This window comes from Labrus mixtus, chromosome 24 (genome assembly GCF_963584025.1).
Source record: "Labrus mixtus chromosome 24, fLabMix1.1, whole genome shotgun sequence".
NCBI classification, from domain to species: domain Eukaryota; kingdom Metazoa; phylum Chordata; class Actinopteri; order Labriformes; family Labridae; genus Labrus; species Labrus mixtus.
In genome coordinates, this window is record NC_083635.1 from 2,029,884 (window position 1) to 2,052,449 (window position 22,566).

Genomic DNA, 22,566 nt, shown 5'->3' on the forward strand with positions numbered 1-22,566 from the left:
AAAGATACAGATACTATCCAACACACTTAAACAAACTGCACAATATTAGTTCAATCAGTTATATTATTTGTTATTGCCTACCAAAAATGTATTTTGTATTTTCTGTTTTGGCAAGTAGAGACTGTCTAACCCTCTCTGAACCGTCTTCATGACCTTTTCCACTACGGGAACTTTACAACTCCTAACTTCAGGCGAAGAGATTGAAGCAGCACGATGTGTTTTTGATGGCATGATGCAGAGAGAGAGACTCAGGGGTTCTGTTCTCCTGTTCAGTCTTTGTGTGGCTTCTGTCAACCTCCTACGCTCAGGTTAAAAAATAGTCATCACATGCAAATCTCAAAGGAATCGTATTTTAATCCCACATCACAAATTCTTGTCTGGCTTACAACTTGCCTCACATTTTCTATATGATCTTTTCTTTGCAATGAGGTGTATCAAACATGCCCCTGAATAGCTACACTCCTTTTTTTAGTATCACTTTTAATAACAATTCACATTAGCCCAACAGATATAAGGTTGTTTTTTTAGAAAGATTCCAACAGTGATTGCATAAAGTAACAGATAATACAGCTGAGTTAGTTCAGTTTTTGGAAGAAAATAAGATACGAGATGCCTGCTTTCTCAGAGAATTAAATAAATTCAAGAATTTTGGATGTCTCCTCAGTTGTTTTGCTCCATGTGCTTATGGAGTTGAAGAGTGCTCTGCTTGAACAATCTGCATAATCAATAAAGCCGTGAGGCCCTTATACTAAGCGCCTGTATCTGTTTTGTTAAAGTTTTACTAGCATTAATATTTCTAAGACAGACAGCAAGTTGGGAACAAACCCAAAAATTTTATTTTTCTGAGTCTCCTGCTAGCTTTGTCAGAGTTTGAAATGCCCGCTAAGACCTTTGGCTCCCTGCCTTGAAGTCTTGCCAAGGTCAGACATATTTAGGGAAATTCTAAGCAACTGGTTTCCTTTGGTCAGCCCAGTAATTTGTTTACTGTTGCACACTCTCATGAGTCATTCTTCGAGAGCAGCCACTTGTGCGTTATGCCAGCAAACCAATAAGGCTGCTTTCACAGCCAGCAGCACTCAGTCCAAGAGCTGTCGGGGGGAGCGTGCATTCGGCTGGAGTGTGTGTTGTCAATACAGAGTTTGTGTCCACATGCGCAGAGTCACTAATGTACGCGCCATTTGCCAACAAAAGGAACACTGTCATTTAAAATGAAGTACCCACAGTGAGTTACGTGTGAGCGACTTTTCTTCTTGGCTAAGCACCAGCCAGAACTATAGTGCTGCTGCAGAGACACAGCTTTAAATAATCAATTCTGTCTGCAAAATGCCAAGAGTATGTTTGGAATGCTTATCACTGAAGACTGAGCAGAATGAAATTATTAAGGTGTTTTAAAAATAGACGAGCAAAGATTTAATTTAAAATAAATGAAGACAGTCTCCCTGTGCCCAATTAATTTGAAGTTTAAGTATCTCCTGAGCATAGGTCAGAAGATCCCCGCCTCCCTGATGGCACAACCCGTCCCGCAATCCCCTGCAAGACAATCAGTAACTTAAAGCCAGCCAAAGAGCCGTCTCGTCACAAGAAAAATGAAGAAAGAAAAGCTGAGAGAAAACGGAGGAGATGTGGGTATTCAAACATGAAAGTTTAAGGAACAGAGAGCAATCCGAAAATAAGATCTTCTAAAAGTGCTTAAGGAGAAGATCCCGTCGAGGTGGGCGCCCTCTCTCCACCAAAATGTCAAGTCTGATATCGAGCCAGCGGACCTCATCGATTTGAACCGCTTCTGCAGCTTCACCAGCTCCAGCAAAATCACTCGGAGCAATATCCGAGCTATTTGAGTCCAAAGCAGCCTGGTACAAAGAATTACAGCTCTTGTCTTCGTACCGATCATGAGTATATCCATTCTCACAACCTTCATGGTCTAATTTCACCACATTCAAGAAGGATCAGTTGCTATTAAAATGTCCTTTTATGAATAGCAGCTAACTATACAGAATTCTGATTTGGCTCACTAGGTGAAAAGTGTGAAACTACATAGACCGTGCACAAGTTGAGTCCAATCATTCTAATTTTTCTTGCTGTAGCAAGAATGCTGTAGCAGCAATTTAGAAGCATTTAATGTTGCTTGTGATTGCTTTCATTGCAAGAGTGCAGCTGTGTTGAACTTCATCCAGCATGAAGAATTAAGGGAACATCTGACATATTGGAAAACAATTGCAGATTTTGCGATCTTTGAACGAGGCTGACTGTCATGGCTGGTCACCTCACAGTGAGGACGAGACTTCCTTTGTAGAGATTAAAGAAACTTGAGCCTAAGTGTTGCTGTAGGCGCATTTAGTTACTTTAAGAACAGAGCAAGACGAGCCGTTTCCAGTCTTTGCTACGATAAGATAAGCTTACAGGCTGCTAGCTATTAAGATGTGCGGGTTGGTTTCAATCTTCACATCACTACCCCCTTTAAGATTCGCTTGAAACATTCTCATCTGTAAGCTCTGTCATCAAACCGTATCCAAAGGCAAATGTCTTCATTCTGTTTCCAAATAGTCACACTAAGCTCAGTCATAAAGTGGGTCAAGAAGGACTATTCTTCAAATCTTTGCAATCTTTCAGACAATTCCTTCCAAGAATTCTCAGTGTTGCACTCATTTGTATGTACAAAAATTGCAGAAGTTGTTGTGCGAATCATATAAAAGGGAACTTGAGAAACGTTCAATGCTTTCTTATCTCAACACATCTGACCAATCCCTGTGTAAGTAACATACATTGATGCTTACAGCCTCAGATATGTAGATGGTTTTCTGGGAGGGGTTCTTCAGAATCCAACAAGCACTTTGTTTGAAGGGGACTGACAGCCCACTGATCCTTGATTCACCAAACTCCAAATGATCCCTTGTTGATCCATAGCGATTCAGCAAAGGTACAGGACTCACATTTTCCTTCCTTGAAAATTCTCCAATAGGCACAGGTAGAACAAATTGAGTCAGGTTAAGATAATATCACCCCATATCGGAAATTTTTACCTCCTTAAAAACTGACATCTCACCCAGCCAGTACATTCTCTTTTTTGAAGTCTGAAAAACAATCTTAGGATTCAATTCTTGTTTAATTGACTTATTAAGACTGACATTTTTTGAAAGAGGATGACCCAGGAGGGGAGAGTGGGAGGACAGATGGAGAACATTTGAGAAGAGGGAGGCGGACAGATCTCTTCAGAGACCCTCCATGGCGCCGTGGCACGTCATTAGAGTCCTTTTACAGTAGCAGAAGAATTGCTTGTTAGAGGACGAAAATGTCAACAGCTGACATGAGACAATCAGCGTAAAATGGTGAAATCCCTACACATACAACAGGAGCTAACAGTTTCATGGATATGTCTGGGCTTTAGTGATGTCTCCCTCTAATAGGCACCAAAACGGAGGTGCGGGGTGTCACGGTGTCACATCCCCAGGCTAGCATGAGTGTATGACTGTTTCCTGTTACCATGGTTTCACCGTCACAGCTTCTACTGGCCTCTTCTGCGTCTGTCACATGTGAAACGGTCCCAGATGGCGAGCATTGATTTCATTAGCTGAGGATCCAGTGATTTTCTTTTTCACAGGGATTATCTCAAACGAGAGGCCAGCAGCGTTTAGACAGATTTCACGAAGCACTGTCCCTTATTAACTCTGTCAGTCTGTTGGAGACATACAGAAACATCCACCACCACTATCCCCCCCCCCCTTCCTCCTTCCTCTGTGGCAGCCAAAGAGACCATATGGTGGGGACTCAAAACTAGATAGCACTTGGTGATGCTTCCATGAAACATTGAGCTTTGGCCCTGCTGCTGTTCATCCTGTTACTGTATTTCATAAAATGGAGAACTGCATTCCCCACTTTACAGCAATGTATTTGTTAAACGTCAGTATTGGCTGATATTAACCGATATCAGCCCATCGGAAAATGTGCCTTGCACCAATACCAGTATCCAATCTGTTGCATCAATTAGATGCCATCAAGCAAGGAGAACCTAATCAGAGAAACGTTTTTTAATTGAGCAGAACACCTGGGTGACCTTGGGCTACGAGAGATTCTGCTGGTTTTTATAAATATTCCCTGCAGATTTATAGCCTAAAAAATAAATCAGTTGTTATAGAAAATGATTTATATTTCGGTGATAGTTATTAAGCTGCTCACACTTTTTCTTTCCGGGCCAGTAAACTACTTACGACTTTACTGGTGAAAACTCAGCCTAGTTGTCGTGTGTATGACTGCAGCCAGTTCTTCTATGAGATTCAAAGTTATTCCATCTGCTGCTGCAATCCAAAACATCTATTAATGTACAGAGAAAATCTTTCAAAATGGGTTTCACGCCCACACACCACACGTACCAGATGCATAATTTACCACAGTCATTTGCTTTAAGTGAAGTGTAAACAAGCCCATCAGACAACCAAAGAGAGATAAATCTTTGAATCCCTTTAATGGCTCTCATTCAGTGACTTTCTCTTACCAGCTGAAATTAACCACTGCAAAGTCACTCACACACACACACACATTTTTCACACACTGAACCATCCTAACCGCTTGTGCACTTAATCATCCCCTGAGAAGCAACACCCCGTTGTAGACAAAATACTGTCTAATATAAGCAGTGAAACAAGGAGCACTTGGGAGCTGTGGTTAGCAGGCGGTTTGGGCCGTGCTTCTGCTCTTTGCAGCTCACTGATTTGAGCTTCATTCGATGTGAGTGCTGCTTCAGCATGAGAGAGAGGTAGAATGACAGTGATGGAAAGAGAGAGATTATTTTTGCGTCCTTGTTTTGCCATAGTTTGTGTGTTTTGTGTGTGTTTGTGTGTGTGAGTCTGTGATACTGTAGGAAAGAATGCAAATTACAGAGCATGTCTTTCGGGGATTTGCTAAATGGGATTTTTGAGGCCAATTTTTGTTTTTCCTTTGGTGCATTTCTGAAATTATGGTTGACACCTTAAGCAGGGAGAAGGAAGCCAGGACAGACAGATACACGTTTGTTTGTGTGTTTGTGTGCTTGTGTGTGTGCCACATGGTAAGTGCCTATGTGCAGAGTTGTTGCGTGTTTGTTGTCACTCTGTGTTGACGCCCGGCAAGACGCTGTCGAAAAAGACGCTATTGGGAATACATTTGATTTGCAAATGGAAAAAAAACACACCCGCACATTTGCAAAGACACACACACACACACACACACACACACACACACACACACACACACACACACACACACACACACACACACACACACACACACACACACACAGGTGTGTCTGTTCCTCCCGCAGGGATGATTTGCAACTGAATAGGCGTGTTGCACTGGCTGACTTCTAAGTTTTGACAAAATGCTTCAAGGGCAGAAACAAGCCTGTATGCACCAAGGACATGCCATTTACTAATGTTGTTCCTTTTATCAAAAGCAACCTGTGAAAACATCTTTAGTTACTGCTAGAGTGGCTCTATTAAAATTCAACCAAGTGCTGTTTGCACTTACTTTCCAGTCAATGCCTACTGTTAACAATGTGTTCAAGGTCGTCCTCTCTTTACACTCACAGATGTGTGTGTGTGTGTGTGTACGTGAGTGTGTATGTGTGTGGACATGTGTTGTGTGCGCAGACCAGACGACAGCAACTAAGTTTCACTGGAATCCAGAGTTTGAATGTCACCAGACGCTTGACTGTATCTTTTTTCACGCTTGAGGTATGTGTGGCAGCAAGTGAATCCTCTCTGTGTGTCAGTGTGTGACGGTGTGTGAGCATGTGTGTCCATGTAAGGATGTACATGCGATTTGGGCACAGGCAGCTGGTTTTCATGACTGGTAGCCTCACCTCTGTATCTTCCTGTTAGAAAACCACAGGTGTTTTCGCTGATAACCCTCTCTCCCTTTTTTTTTTTTCAACCAGGAAGTAACAAGCGTCCACACCTCCCCGTCTAAAAGAGTGACGTCCAGTAGTCTCACACACACTCACCCGTCAACAGACCCGACCATGGCCTCACCTACAGACTCTTCTCTTTGTGAGTACTTTCTCATTTATCCATGGGAAGCTTGATTTTTAACATACTTAAAAGTTGCTTTCATGAAGGCTGTGGTGCAACTTCAGATCCTTTATAACATGACAGGAGGCCTATCTCTTTGATTGCGTCACTGTTACACTAGTCTGTCAAACAAACAACCGAGTCTGCAGGTTGGCTAATGCAACATGGTTTTCCATTTGTTCTAAAAGATAAACATTTGGCAGAAAGCAGGTTTTGAAAACTAGATAGTTCATTGCCAGATAAGGCTGCCTCCCTGGCAGCTTTTTTAATGGGGAGCTGCAGGCCCGCTAGATACCGTGCTTCCATTACTGTGATAGCAACGCTGTGCTGGCTACCCCCAGTTTGTTCTCCACTGATGCTGATAGCGGTGTACACACAGATGGAGCTTACAGTGCAAGGTACAGTCCTGTTTTTTACTCTGCAGGGACCAACACTAAACTAGAGCAAGCAAGTTCAAACACATTGGCCGCTGAGGCATCATTGATCATGGATCATGTCAGGTGTGTGGAAATCTCTGACTTTAAGTTAAGTTTGCCAAATGCTTGATATGTCCAAATGAAAACAAGAATGTCTACAGCCAAACTAACAGCTCTACGGGTCAGTATTGTTTTTCTAAGGTTAGTATATATGTTCACAATGAACAAACCTCATGGTGTTAGTAAAGGTAAATCAAGGGGATCACATATCAATAAGCTCCACCCAATGGAATCGACAAACGTTTCTCCAAAATTGCATGCCAATCGGTAAAAAAGAAATAGTTGAGAAAATAGTTGCTCAATCCATTTATATTTAAAAACAATATAATCAGCTGCTTTCACTTGAATTTTGGATCATTCTTTTATGACAAATCCCATTGCTTTTGCAACATACCTATCTTTGCACGTCATAGCAATGCTTGTAGAAATGAGATAAAAAGAGCAAGCGAGGCGGTGAGTGCAAGAGTGATGGTCTAAAGTGATAAACTGTTGACAGACTTGAAGGTGGTATCAAGGTGTTAAACACGCGCACACACACACACACACACACACACACACTCATGAACTCCATGCATGCTCAGAGTCAACATACTCTCACACACTGACTGAGAGTCTCCCCACATCTACCTGAGATCAGTCAGGCTTTGGTGTCGCCCTGCACGTCTCTAAATCTCCGTGCCGGCTCTAAAATTGGAGCTTCTTGACAATCCTGCGTTCCTCTTGTCTTGACTGAGCGACGGCTTTTGTCTTTGCTGACAAGTCGTCACGCAAGCGCTGCATTGTCTGCCAGGTCAAATGACTGACAGAGGGGTCTACAGGAGCTGTTCTGTGCAAAGCCACAATGTTTAAATAAAGCACGGTGACGGAGTGACTGCGCTTTAAACAGATGCAAAGCTCACCTCTAAATCTCCATGCTGCTGCTCTTTCAAAACAGGCATCCTTGTTTACTTCTTTCCTCTCGCATTACACCCGAGTCGCCACCATACAACCGTATCTGGCTTTGTGGCACAAACAATAGGTGGCATGTTCTTTGTTATATTACTGAAAGTTGTGTCTACATATTTATATCTGTCTGGGGCTGATTATACTTGTCAGACACACTTGGCTCATGAGAATTTCTCAGAGTGTGCAAATGCTGCCAGTTGGAACTGGATTTGCCAAAAGACTGCTTTTGTTTTAATTAATCTCCTCTCAGGTTTGCATGCCAAATGGTGATGTCTTTATAATATAATCTTTAGGAAAAACAAAGATTTTCTTCCTGTCAGTTACAGAACTGCCACTAACTCCCTAAGTGGCAGTTAAGGGACAGAAATAAGCACTAACGGTGTGATTGATGTGGAAAAATTGAAAATTGATGTTTTGCAATATTGTGTATTGATATGAGGCTGCTGTGTGGTCCCTCAGGGCGAATCAATATCATTTATTTACGTCCTACTCTGATATCCTGCAGTTTTTTTCACCTATGCATTGGCTTCATTTTTCAACACAGAGGTTGCTTCTTGACGTTCAGTATATAGTTACATACGTATGTGCCGTTTTTTCATTCTTAATAACCTCGATTTTCAAATATGATTCAGAAGAAACAACATATCTTATATAGGAAAACATATATTAAGTAATTTTACTTTAAGAAAAAGGCAGTTAACCTGTTAATTACATCAAAACACAGATTAACATCCGAAATTTGGCTCATCATTATTTAGAAAAGTGCAATGACACGATCTTAAAACCTTATCGACTCAGTTTTACACTGACATACTGAAAGTGAATTTGTTTTTTGTTTGGGAACATCCAGATATTATGTTCTCACTGACAAAACAGGATAAAGTACTCATTTAGGCATAAGCATCGATTTAACAATCACTATCCAATACACAGTACTAGACTCATTTTTTTTTGATTATTCAATAATAAACATTCATCACATTTAGCACTTCACTCTCTGAATGTTAATTTCAGTTTTTGAATGTGGGCTTACTCTGGACTTCAGTACAGGGATATTCTCAGGCCCCTTCATTAGGTATTCTACCAAAGTATGTTTATTTTCTACTTTAGGAACAGGAAATCCATGTGCAATTTCAGCAGGATTATCAGCTGAGTGCAGCTCCTCCACAAGCCTGATAGCCTCGCTCTCCTCTAGTCGATGTGCTGCCAACAGTGCCTCACAGGGTGGGCTCCCTGAGAACACCTTGTGTTTTATGTGTGGGGTTGGTAAACAATCATGATCACAGCTACAAATATGGAGGAAGTGGGAATCAATGATTTCCTGCATGGTTATAGAAGCCTGATTCTCTCTCTTCATTGTCGTGAAGGATGTATGTTGAAAACAGTGCATGAATGGCCCTGGGCTGATCAGACTCAAGCTTAAGGTCACTGGTTTCAAAGAGGACCTTTGCCATTGCTTCAGGGGAATGTATATGTGAAAAAAATAAGGACAAGAAGAAATAAGGTCAGAAAGGAAGTAAAAAGAAATAGATGATAACAGTATGGTTTCCTATCTTCCAATGATGACCTTCTTGATTGTGTCTCCAGGTTTCCAGCTCAGTACTCTTGGGCCTCCACACAGCAGGCTTGGCACTGAATTTTTCCCACTTAACACTGGTTGAAGTGCCACACTGAAGAGCTGTCCTAAAGGTTCAAAGGCTTCTATAAGGAAGGAATTAAGTTGGAAGATTGGTTTCCAAAGTGAGCAAAGGTTTTACCCAGAAAGGTACACTCAACTCCTCTAATTCAGACTTGTAGGAGAAGACATTTTTAGTAAATTGAAGTTGTGTTTTCTTTTAAAATACTGCCTGAGAGGAAGTATTGATCTTAAGGCAGTTGGAACATGTAATGCTCACCACATGAATCAATAATAAACACATAGAAGCAGGGTTATGTGTGAGAAAGCTGTGTAAGTATGACCTGGGCAAGTCAATTTCATCCAAAGCCATCTATTTCCAGCTAGTGGTTTGACATTTTTGGATGTATGCTTATTAGTTTTTGTCCTTAGTGTTGGATTATAAGATCGATACCTATGTCATGTCTGTATGCCAAACACAGAGCTAGGAACAGCAGTTGATTAGCCTAGCTTAACATAAGGGAGACTGCCATCCTTGGCCACTTCAAAGTTCAAAAAGATTTGGTTATAGCATGAGTTATTTACAGGAACTGTTTCTTTGGGAATTGGAGTTGACTCTTCTTGTCTGTTTTAGCAGCTAATTAGCTTAGCTTAGCATAAAGACTTGAACTACAGAGGAAACAGATATCCTTAGTCACTTCAAGTAAGTTCTTTCTTTGGGAGTAGCACTTGGGGATTCCTGTTGTGGATTTTTATTGCAGATGATTTGCTTAGCTTAAACAGCCAGTCTAGTCAAAGTTTAAAAAAAGATTGTAGATACGTACTGGAACTATTTCTTAGTGAATACTGTAGGAGGTTTTACTGCCTTTACTGGAACACTGGACGATGCTAGTTTTGCTTCTGGGATTGATACTAAGCTAGAATGTCTTTATTTCTATATTTAGCATAATAGACATGACAGTGACAACAATCAACTGACCAATTCTAGCCAGGAAAGCAAATAAGCATACTTCCAAAAATATAGAACAGTTTTAAGAGAATCCGTGAGTAGAATTTCTTTTGTTTTGACGTAGCATGGGGTGTAATGTTACAAGCTCCTTTCCTCCTGTTGTGTATGTATATGTTGTCTGTAAGGCATTTTAGATGAAACCAGTCTCCTGTGTCTGTGCTGAATCATGAAATGCCATGATATTTACCATGCTAACACGCATTGATTCCAAATGCCAGATGCTCTCTACTGGTTAAATGAAGGATGAACTAAGTACCTGTTTCCTGTCTCCCAGTGTGGGACGTGTGCGTCCATAAGCCTGCTGTGACATAAGGTTAAGGGCATGTTGGGTAGCTTGATATTTGATACTGAAAAAAGCCAACCCACATCCACTTACTCACCCCATGTACTCTCCCCCCGGTCACTCCTATTTTTTTTACGAAGGGGTGCTTCTAAAATAAAATCAGCTGTCACTGGATGCCTGGGCCTCACTGATCTGAGAGAGCACACTGCTGGAGCTGGTCTCCAAGCCTCACTGCCCGCCGCTGCCCAGGATTTTGCTCTAAGTGTAGGGTTAAAGCTGAGCAACTAAGCGCTGTTCATTTTCCTGGAGATCCAAGGCCCTTTTTTATTCTGTTGGATTCTACTGTTGTTTGAAGTTCAGAGCAACCTACACAGTTTTAGAAGGTAAGAGATGTATAAAGACAATCAGCATTTGAAGGCTGACTCTTGTATAAGAATAAACCTCAGCTCTGCTAAAGTGATTTTCCACTGAAGCACAAGTGGAAGGAGATAGATAGGAAATAGTGGAAGCGATTTTAGCCAATAATGAATCGGTTTGATGTGCCCAGGCTGAGGCACCTTCAGTATAAAATTGGAATTAAGATAAAGGGAAGCTGTACTGTGAAACATCAGGTGCTTGCGCTTTGAAAAAAAAAGATTTATTTCTGCGATTCCACCCGGATTTGTGCATCGTCATAAAACATGCATGGGGCCCGTCTGGCTTCCTTCCACCAGACACAACCAGCAGGGATCTGATCCGGAATATTCTGAAAGCATAGCAAATTGGAGACAAAGTGCTTAGCCTCGCATAAGGAAGCGCCTGAGGGCACTCCCGTCTCCATGTAAAGAAGTTATGTTGATAGATTTGACAGCTCAATTATTGTGCCTGTTTTGCTTTGGTCGGTAAAGGAAGAAATCGCCCTCCACGGCTGACATTTCAATTAGTGTAGCTCGATTTGGCTCTCCTGTCAAACCCTCGCCAGGCGAAAAGCTTTGGTCAGTAAGTAATGAACAGAAAATTGGGTTGCTTAAGGCTTCTGTTGTGAGGGGAGGGAAGAGAGGGGGGTGACACCTCTGTGATTAGCGGACGGCCTCGGCTTGACACAGATCTATGGGGCCTGGATTTAGCTTTGAGCTACAGCGCGATGCTGCTTTCTCCCGCGCCCTTCAACTTCTGAAATGACTCTGTTCCCTTTCTCTCTCTTTCAAGAACAAATTCTCCTCTGTCATCTCTTAGCCCTAACACCCCATGTCGCCCTTCCCCTCCTCACTTCTAGCTTGCGGCACAGTTCCTCACCTCTCCTGGCTTTAGCACAGGCAGCGGCAAGGAGCCAGTGACAGGGAGGTCAATGCCCCTCAGCTCTGCTCGATATAGCAGCAGCGTGGACCTTCCCTGTCCACTTTTTTCCAGCCTCTCAGACTTCCATTACCCCCCGCCTGGTGCCATCACTTCTGAGCCACTCTGTCATTGAAGAGATAAGAAGCTAATACTCTCAGAGGAAGAAAAATATAGTCAGTGCGAGGGTAAATAAGACTCTAAGCAATTCAATATTCTTTCCATCAAAAGCAGAAAATACAGGTTATAAATGTAAGCCTGTGAGAAAGTTTTGATTGACACAGAGGCTTGGCCCTCATTGTGTTTGGGCATTCCTTTGGGCACCGAGACAGTGTTTGAACGCTTTTATTTATGCTAATTAAGAGCCCGTTGGTGACACTTTTAGAATCTTTGAAAATGTATTCTCATTAGAAGTCCTTCAATTTTGCCTCAACTCTTTCTCTCTGTCTTTTCCCCCCCTCTAACACACACTTCCACTCTATAAATCTCCCTGTCACTAGGGGAACATGACGCTGCAGACAGAGGCGGTTTAAAAAAAGGCTGGGTTGATTTTTTTTTTCTCCCCCCGTCGTCGGAGCCGCGGTTACCTCAGCCCCATGTTATGGCAGCTTTGCATACGACATACCGTTCTTAGAAGCCAGAGATATCCAAAGCGCTGTTGTCACCGCTCTTGGGCATCATAACCCTCGTGTCTCTGCCTCCCTGACAGGTCCAGACTATGACTTCAACATTTTTCTCGGGTGATAAATGAGGGCATTATCCTTGTGTTTCTGTCATCGGGTGGGTATAAGGTTACACCGCAGCCTCAGGTGTAGGATTTCTGACCCATATTTATAGGATGTTAAAAACCCCTGTTTATTTTCAGAAGCTCAAGCAGACCATTTCTCCATGCCGGGTTATTGGTTACACTAACATGCCAGATAGCGGAGAGCTAAATTTGGTGGGATGAGCAGGGCATGCTCTTGTCACATGGCGTCTGTTTTAAGGCTCACTCACACCAGTAAGATGCATAAACACATTTTACAAGTTCAGTACAAAAAATATTTGGTAGATCTCTTACTAATCCTGCCCTCCTGTGCTGTGATTGGCCAGTGTGTGTCGCCTCAAAGGTTGCTGCATTATAGCTCATATAGTTACTATAAGTAGGCTGAGAGAAGATTTAACAGAGCCTGCTTTGCATATAAGCATGAACGGTATGTGCTATATCACTAAGCACCAAATCTGCAACTGATCTCCATACTACTATAGAAGCATGGGGACCTTCACTGGATCTGTATGCATCTAAGAAGCAGCTGCTTTCAACTTCTCAAATAAACATAAAATAAACTCATCGTGACCTCTACTTTGAACTCAAAGTTTCACGAGTAAACATACATGTGCAAAAAATATGGAAGCGCCCAGAGTGAGAAACACAACAAGGGGGAGGAATTTTCAAAAAAAAAAAAGTCAGGAGGTTACATCGTGAGCACATAATGAGAGCGAATAATTTCTATTTAGGGTCTTCTTTCATCCCACGGTGTTGTTGCCTGGAGAGAGAGAGAGAGAACATGCCAAGAGCTAAAAGGTCCAGTGTGGGAGTGAGCCGAGCTCTAATGGAGCCTTCTCTGTTGCCTAATGATGCTTTGTAGCACAGACAAGTCAAACGTAAAATCAGTGGTCGTCTCTTAATTGGCTATCCGCAGGGATGTGCCAGGCAATATAAGGTATCATAAAGTAGTGCCTCGTGATTGATGAGTATCTCGCTTCAGTTTCCTGTCGACATTTGTTACGGATTGTTTGCCTCGGGCCACTTCTGGATAAAAATATTGACTGTATAAGGAACTATGTGGATATATTTATCAATGTGAAGGTGGAGATTTAATCTGTAAAACATGAGGAGAGAGAAGCTTTCGTATTTCAGAATTCAAAGGCCAGCTGGAAATGTTTTATTCCTCATTTTTATTGGCAACTACAGTGCGGTTCTATTTCATTCAATCATTCTGGGGCCGCAGACTTTTCCAGAACTTCACAAAATCTGTCCAGATACCAAAGGACAATCTCCTTCTAACTATTTCATAAAGTGATTTTTTATTTCATCTAGTCTGCGTGCATCATCAAAGGGCATTTTTGCGCCATTAAGGTTAATTCATTTGTGTTTGTGTTTGTGTTTGTGTTTGTGTGCAGCTGCAGGCGGTGCAGGCAGATCCAGGTCAGGACGTCCTGAGGACCCGGAGACCGAGCCGGTGTCAGTGAAAGATCGGCTGGCGATGTACCAGGCGGCCGTGTCTAAGAAGGAAACCAGCGGCTCCTCGGCTGCTGCGGTAAGACGATACTTCCACATGGATGTAAGGAGAGACAGCAGGCAGCATATGTGGGTAGTTGGAGAGACAGCAGACGCTCTTAGAAACCTTTTACAATAACAGCTAACTAATAGTATAATGATTTGAGATTTTATGATCAAATTTCTCTAAGATATAAATCTGCTGACTCTGAGCACCGTCCTGCTTGTAGGCTGCTTTGTTGGACAGGGACCTCGGGGATGGGTGCCACAGGGCTCTGCTCGGCTGGCAGCATTATTTGTCAAAGTGTCCTCCAGCTCAGCACTAGACAGAAACCTCTGGAGAGTTAATAGACGTCTAGAGGAATCGTGAAGCTGTCGTGTCATATTGGGCTGCTGTTCTATTTCTGAACATAAAGTTAGCAAAACACACAAGACACACTCAGTTCTAAAGCTTTGCAAGCTACTACATACATCAAGTGCATTAATTAATGCATTCTGTGTAGGTATTCATTATGATAAGTTAAATATGGCACTATAAAGTGACACAGTATACTCTTGATTCAAATTGTTTTTCCCCCAGTGTGATTGAATCAGATGACCTACATAAACAGAGTTTGAAAAAGCTTAGTATACCTGATTTTTGTTTGGGTCAAAGTCAGAGCGATAGCGTATAATTGTTGACTTTGTGCAGTCCAAACAGACATCTATAAATCCACCGGGAACCAAAGGCACGGGTAGCTGCACACACATACACTTGCACACACACTTTTTGTTACAAAGTGCGGCACAAAACAAACAACCAATAACCATGTCAATGAAAAACAGCCTCTGCAGAGAAAAAATAAAAACATCTCTTTTTTGCAGAGGAGCCCACACAGGCAGCACACTAGCGGGCCTTCACACATTATAACTCCTTTGATTAAACGCAACAAAAAAAATTTCCTGAATATCCTCAAGTCATTAGTCATTACCAAGGACCAAAAAGCTTCAGCGGCTTTGAAGAGCCTGCTTGTACTCTATAAACCTGATAATTCAGCTGTGTGCGCAGCAAGTCATCCAAGGCCGCTAGAGAGAGTCAGCTTGGTATGTAAAAAACACCTCCAAATACTGGAAAACGTCTGAGCCTTCCTCGTTGACTGGGGTCTATAAATACAGAACATTATTCAGTGGAAATATCTCTTCTAAGCATGTGTATCTGTTTTACAGTGAGAGAGGCATGTCTCTTAATATTAAATCTTATGAAAGAAGTCCAGGCTTTACAAACCATCATGAGGAGCTGCTCGAGGTGTCGGGAAATAGCTGATATGAAATGATTAAATACCAGAGGCCAAAGGAGAGCATCACGCTAAGTGGTCAATATCAGATGGTTATCAGCTTCATAAATCAACCCAGATTCTTTTTTTGTTGAGCGGGTTTATATAAAAGAGGCGCTGTTCTCAACGTATGAACGCTTAAACATGAAAAAGTCTGCTGTCAGCAGGTCGTCAAAATTAATAAAAACTCAGAGCAAACCATGACATAAGAAACGATACAGAAGTTATCCAGACTAACATCAACACAGCTGCAGCGACAAATCCAGGAAGACTGTGTGAATGTGTCAATTGAGGCTTATAGTATCATGTGCAGGATAGAGCTGACGACATCAGGGCAAGGCTTTGTTGCTTCTATCTTTGTTGCCCTGTTGTAGGATGATAGCCTATCAGTGAAGCATAGTAAATATCCTAATTAATAGGTGTTTCTAGTTGATTCTGATTGGCCAATCACGCATAGCAACGGTCTGCTATCCCTTGATAGATCACTGTTACCAGCAGATGGTTGCTATGGATGCAGGTCTAATCACAGACTCTGGAGGACTAATTGTAATCATATCAATCCGCAGAAAGGAGTCCCGTTAATTTGACGTCCGTCTGTTGGCCGCAGTAAAAACAGAGAAATCTACCAAACCAAAGACGGCACATAAAGTAAACTCTTACAATGAATTTGCTAGGGGATGCATTGGGAGGGAGAAAAACCTGATTCAGGCGCTGCCCTGATTCATGCCTACCTGTTTGATTTCTTTCACTTCACTCCTCATCACGTCGTTCCTCGGGTCACTTTTTACAGAGGATGCTCTGCCGGCCTTCTGGAGGCATAATAAGAGACAATGTTTGCATGCTTACTGAGTGTAAACAATGAAACATTGAATCTAAATCAGAGATACATATTTGTCAAAAAACAAGACATAACATTTAAATGGTCAAAAATGATAATCATAGCTGACTGATATCCCTGGCTGTGCAGCAGTAAGTGTTACTCCCATTTGAAGCTGTGATTATCAGGATGTGAGTCACCTGTAAGCTGGCTGCAGGTCTCCACTTGATGTGGAGCTTTACAGCCAGCTGAGCTCAGATGAGAGGTGATGTTAACTTTATTCAGAGTGCTTTTCTTCCCACACTTACAGCACGGTACAGCTCCTCAATTTGTTATAAACAGCTTTAACACACAATTATACATAAAGTAACGAGGAGTGCAACAATTTCATCAACCTTTAGCCAAAAGCGCGATTATAGCAATGCATTAGCATAACTGTTAGCTTCAAGAGGACTCACTTAATGATCCTCGCACACTTCACTTCATCCTCAGTGGCCTGAAGCCTTGTATGGGGGCTTCTGACAGCTGCATGTGCATCTATGCATGTATGTGTGTGTGTGTGTGTGTGTGTGTGTGTGTGTGTGTGTGTGTGTGTGTGTGTGTGTGTGTGTGTGTGTGTGTGTGTGTGTGTGTGTGTGTGTGTGTGTGTGTGTGTGTGTGTGTGTGTGTGTATGTTGGGGGAGGTAAGAGGGGGGCACAAGACAGGGGAGCCTAGTTGCCGGAGGGAACGATCACAGGAATCTTGTTTTTCCTCAATACCTTTGCAGCTGTTGTCTGCATGTTCACACACAAGTGACAAGGTGTTAAAGATAGCAGAGCGGGATGATGGACACTGTTCAGTCCAGTTTGTCATCCACTAACCCTGACGACTTTAAATATGCAACAGCAGCAGAATGGTGTCGGACACAAGGCCAGCTAGATAAGATTCTCTGTCAAAGTAAGGAGGAAAGCGTGCGGCCATTTGCTGCACGTTCACAAGAAGGTCGATTATAATACTTGCTTTATAATAGAAATCATGTTTGAGAAAGAAAAAGCATTTTTGATTTTATAGTTTGACCCATGCCCCATCTGTTAATATGGAGGAGGCGGAGCTTATGACTGACACTGCAGCTAGTCAGTAGGAGGAGCTCCAAATGATTTGCTTCATGAGCTTCATGTGGCACATTTTTTATTCCTGTTGCAGTGACTTTTTCAAGATCTTTCTTGTTGTCACGGTGAAATAAAAAAGCTAGGTTGGTTTTTAGAAATGGCTGGAGGGAGGGGTGAGGGAGGAGGGGAAGCGATGTGCAGAAGGGACAGCTTTGTTTTGGTTTGAGAGACTGGTGCTAAAGTGCGACACCTGCTGGACATCTACTCTGAAAGTCTCCTATTATACCTTTTATCAAACTGCTGGACAAAGAGTACTTTGTGCAATCATCTGAAACATGTTATTAAAAGATACTAACTGATCATTTATCTTCAGCGCTTTTAGCTGCACTGATTGTAATTTTCAACTCCTTTTCAAACAATCAAGCGAGCAAGACTCAAATGAAGAGGAGAGCCTTGTTTTCTGTGATGTGGGAACTTGTCAGGTGAACTCGGAGTCTGTGACATTCTAATCGAGAGGTTGTTGTTTCCGTGTATCAATGGAGCTGTTGTACCCTGAGGTAGTAAAATATTGATAACACGGTGTCATGCCATAAAATGTCACTGCCCTCACTTCCTCTGTAATATCTTGCAAATTGCATTGTACCACTCATTTGCATTAAAACGGAGAAGGTTACAGGTGTTTGTGTTCAACATGCACTCACACACACCATCTCACACACACACACACACATTATCACACACATGGCAGCCAGCTTGGAAATATAAACTGCAGTTTCCAAGTATCTCTATAAGCAGAAGCGTCCATATAAATGTTTTATAAGGAAAGTAATTGACAATCCCAAAAGGAATTTACTTTATCAAATAGTCAGAGTGTTTCCTGCCCACAATTCATTGGGTGAAGAGTGCATTCTCCATACTAATAAGATTTAAAAAGCCCCCCTCCCTCCTTCTCCTCCCCTCTGCAAAGAAACCAGGCCTTTGTATTTTGTCAGTCTTAAAGCATAATTCCTTCCGTAGCTCAATAAAAAAAAGTATTGAAAGAGCTTTTTTGTTCCATTAAACGGACTCATCTGAAAGCCTCAAATGTCTATTGATGTCTCTCTCTCTCCCTCTCTCTCTCTCTCTCTCTCTGCTGCAGAATAGATGTGGAAAAAGTGAATCAATTTAAATTGGGTGCTTGCCATCTTTGCTATTTGGGAAATTTCTGCCAGACATAAACTCCAAAAATGACTCAGTTACGTTGATTTAGTTTTGATTTCCTTTTAAAAATAAACCCTATCTCATTTCTTTTCTTCCCTTTTCACATTTGACTTTGACGTAGTCTTGCAACTATAACAGAATTCAATTGTCAACCTTTAGGATTGTACAGAAACAATCTTATCTTCATTTTCATTGTTTTCAAATTCCATCATTCATACTGTGTTTCAAAGAACCTCAACACTTCTGATGCTTCTGAAAGCATTACGCCCTTTTATCGACTTCTATATTAGCATAAGTGAATATATAATGTGTTCAAATTCAATGAAAACAGTGACAGGTTCACCGGGGTCAAATCCAGTCCCATGAATCTCGTATGGACTTCACGTTTACATTTTGTGTGTGTCATCTTACAGAAGTGTTTTATGGGTGTTTTTTTCTTCTGTTTGCTGATAGATGATGGACGAGTCGGAGGCGTGTTCGCTGCCCGGTGGTCTGGCCAGCGTGAAGAAACAGTTTGAGAGCCAGGAGTTCTCGTCGTCCTCTCAGTCCAGCGTCACCCAGTTTCATTTCGAGCAGCGATCTGTCCAGGTGAGAATCACTCTGAAAGCCTGCTGAGATTGTGAATCGATAACACTGACCACTTTAATCACATGTCACCTGATAACTTCTGAACCAATCAGGAAACAGCACAAACTGATTACTACTCGTTTAAATCTAATTAAAGGTCCTGTTTAATTAAAGCTACTTTTTTTTTAAGTTAGGTTAATGATGACGCCTCTACATCACCTACAAAAGCAAACAAATGACTAATTTTCTATTGATTATTTCTCTTTTATTATTGTATGCCTGTGACAGCTGTCACTGGATGGCTGAATTGTAGATACAGCCTTTATTTACATTTTCCAGAGCTTACATTGACAGTGAGTGTCACCTTTGATTGTTAAAAGAAAGCAGGATGAGATTTATTATCTGAAAAAAACAACTTTTGCATATCCAGATCAGGAAAGTGCGCAGATGATCCAATTTTACCACAAGGGGGCGCCAAAATGACACAAACCAACAGTTTCTCAGAGGAGCTTTAATTAACATCATGTAGTAATGCATACAACTGAATAGTAACAAAGTAGTCCCTAATAACTTAACTACACCCTTACCCCACCTTACCATCTGTCATAAAATGTTAGAATAATTGCTACATTTATTTCAAAAACCCAATGTTTGCATCTACCCAGGCTTGTTTGCATCTTATATAATCTCTGAGAGGTTCTGATGTAGGCTCGTGGTAAAGTTACCTTTTAGCAACCTATCAGGTGACAACACGTCCATTTTTAGCGTCATAGCTTAGCAAAAAGGCCGTTAGCTTTCAGAAACAGCTAGCCTGTCTGAAGCAGAAGGTCATAAACAAGTTAAACTAGGGCTGGTATTTCCATTTTATTCTCAGTGTTATCAGAATAACATTTTGTATCTTGAGGATTAAAGTTGAAATTTTGGTACGAGTGTCAATATTTAGATTTTCTTTAATGCCACAAACACTTGAAGGGTTGTTTTTAAGGTTTTTCCTTAAGATTAATTTTTTACATTTATTTTGACTTTATTCTCAGAGTGCAATAGCTCACGTCTTCCGCTCCTGTTTTCTTTTTACTAAGAACTAAACATTTGCCTGTAGTCACAACATTTTTACTTTATTTTCAACATGTCAAACAAGAAAGAGAGAGAGAGAGAGAGAGAGAGAGATGAGAGTCTAGCCTCACTTTTGGCTAGAAAGCAGACGAGTTAATATTAAATATTTTCTAATATGACAAACTCCTTTCCTCAAGATTTTTTTCTCCAGATTTTGGCAAGATGTGGTAATAGTTAAGCCATATTTCTATGTGCTAACACAGTAGAGAAAGTTCCATAACACCAGCGTATAGAAAGTACTAAGGCTTGAATGTTTGTGTGATTATATTGTAGTGAAAATGTAACTTCTGCAAGGACAGTGAATTGAAAGAGAAAGTGAACATGCTGCATAGAAGGGGATTTTTTTCTTCTTTGTGTTTTAAGTAACGTAGACTAAAGGATTCTGCCGTCCTTTACTTTCAGCTCTGCGTTAAATGAGAAACGTTTGAAAGCCACAGATTTAACGTCCTCCTGTAGCTCGTTATTGGAAAGCTCTGCTGCTATTCCTGTGACTCCGATGTCAAATCAAAGAGTGCGCCTTGAACTTTGCTTCCCTGTGCTTCATTGTCATCCGGCGCGTGAGGGAATTGCAAGAACACGTAAGCAACCGGGGACCGAGGCCCAGTCTCAGTGTAGAGAGGTCAATTCAGCCCCTCCATGCATGCTCCCCATCTGCTTATTCAGGCGGCAAGCAGAGTGGATTCATCGAGGGGCCTTGCTGAATGTTAAATTTTACATAGAGGTGTGATGCGGGGGGAAATGTCTGTTAGATCCAGTTATTACTTCTGTACTGCAACAAGAAACCACTCTCCAAGTTTATCTTCAGAGGTGTAATAACCAAGCTCTGTTTTAAAACTGGTCTTACATCAGGAAAGATGTCATTATTCTGACATAAGTGGTTTCTGGAGTACAGAGCAACCCCTCCCTCCATGTATCTTTTATGTAGATGCAGACGATACAAGCTCAAATATTATATTTCTCTTCCATCTCTTTCAAATTGCATGAAGCTCACTGGAGGAAAACGGCTGATGCAGTTTTGTACAGTTTTTGTAATCTATTGCTCTTTCCCTCCAACACTGAAATCCTCCTTCAGTGGAATTAAACTCCGTAGTTCCCTCGGAAGCAGCGTTGTAATAAAAAAAACATTTGTTACAAGCCACCAAGGGCTCTTTATTAAGTTTCCCGATATCAAAATGACTTACTCTCCCGCTGTTTCTCACAGCTCAAACACACAGGGATAAAGTTGTGTCATGTCTGTGTCTGTCTCTTTGTTTGTGCAGCCGTTTGTCTGCATTCCTGCGTGATGGGGCGATTCAGCGTGCCTCTATTCTCATTTGTCTGTGTTTGACAGGAGGTGTCAAGCTCCTCGGAGGTAACAGTGAGAAGCAGTGTCAGAGAGGTCGTCCCCTCCACAACCATCTTTCAGAATCAACAAGAGGTACAGGCTGTTAAACTCACAATTTGGCTGATTTCTTTTGTTATATCAGAACTTTTTGGTTTCACTTTCCAGCCCCATATATACTCTCTGGTGAGCTTTTAACTTCACCCTGATTGAGAGCAGTTGGGAGCTTGTGCAGTTCCAGTTCTCTAATGATTTCCCACCATCTTTTTACAGGTGATCCAAGATGAAAGAGTCCACCAGAACAATGTGGCGGCAAGTTACGGGAGCCATTACAATGAAACAGGTTATTCTGCTCATGCCTTTTATATTGTAATTTGCACATTTTTATCACAGCACTGCTTGTGTCCTGTATATTAATGATTGTTCCTTCCACTGCTGAATAAGGGATGAGCTATGTAAAGGCTTGCAGATGATTTTCTATTCAGTGCATAGCAGCAAATCTAATCAGGGCAGAGTCAGGAAGGTAAAATATTGGAAAGTGGAAATTGGGCAATCACTGCTGCATGGTTTCAGAAAATGAAAACTACTCAGGTTTTTTAATGAAATGATTTATTTCTCTTTCCAATCCCCCTGAGCTTCCTCACTGCGAATGACTTAATGAGGCAGACTTCTTCTTGTGTCTAATTCAGTTATGCTCGTCGGAGGAGAGGACCTACCAAAGGTTTCCACTCAGGCTTTGAAGCAGCAGTACGAGAAAACTATTGAGGAGGCTGCACCAGCCAAGGAAATTAAGGTAATGATGCTGTCTGTTTACCTAAATAGATGATAGTCGTTGTAACAGTATGAAGATGACGCCACATCAAGAAATCATCAAAGGGGGATTGCGTATGCCATGAGTTGATGGAGAATAAATTGGTATGGATGAAAGCCCTCATGTCATTTCAGTCAAACTCTTTCAGTTTTTTTTTCTCCAGAGCATTAAAAGGAAAAGCACATTAAAGCTAGGATTCAAATCGCTGTCTTCTGTTAAATTGATGTTCAGTGAAGTTTTCAATCAAGTCAGTAATTAGAGACGTGCATAACTAAAAATGTCTCAGTTTGACAGACCTGAGATTTGCGCATTTACATCTAAAGCTGCATTTCCAACAAAAGAAAACAGGACTTTTTATAGATGGGCTCTTAAGGGATTTAAAGGTTCAGCCA

General features: G+C 41.6%; 1 protein-coding gene across 5 annotated transcripts in view; it reads left to right on the plus strand.

Annotated features, from left to right (window-relative positions):
* The window catches only part of xirp2a (xin actin binding repeat containing 2a), a 48,978-nt gene that overhangs the window by 14,993 nt on the left and 11,419 nt on the right, over nt 1-22,566 (plus strand). Inside the window, exons 1-7 of one of the 5 annotated variants that reach the window (XM_061032135.1) lie at nt 5,565-5,705; nt 5,909-6,020; nt 13,847-13,983; nt 18,816-18,950; nt 21,373-21,459; nt 21,637-21,706; nt 22,053-22,156. In XM_061032135.1, coding sequence (XP_060888118.1) covers nt 5,993-6,020; nt 13,847-13,983; nt 18,816-18,950; nt 21,373-21,459; nt 21,637-21,706; nt 22,053-22,156 — 561 coding nt within the window. In that variant the 5' untranslated portion in view covers nt 5,565-5,705; nt 5,909-5,992. Of the gene's footprint in view, nt 1-5,564; nt 5,706-5,908; nt 6,021-6,289; nt 6,440-6,514; nt 6,639-10,548; nt 10,753-13,846; nt 13,984-18,815; nt 18,951-21,372; nt 21,460-21,636; nt 21,707-22,052; nt 22,157-22,566 lie in introns of those variants that run through there. The other 4 variants (XM_061032134.1, XM_061032136.1, XM_061032138.1 and 1 more) reach the window with 4 other exon arrangements.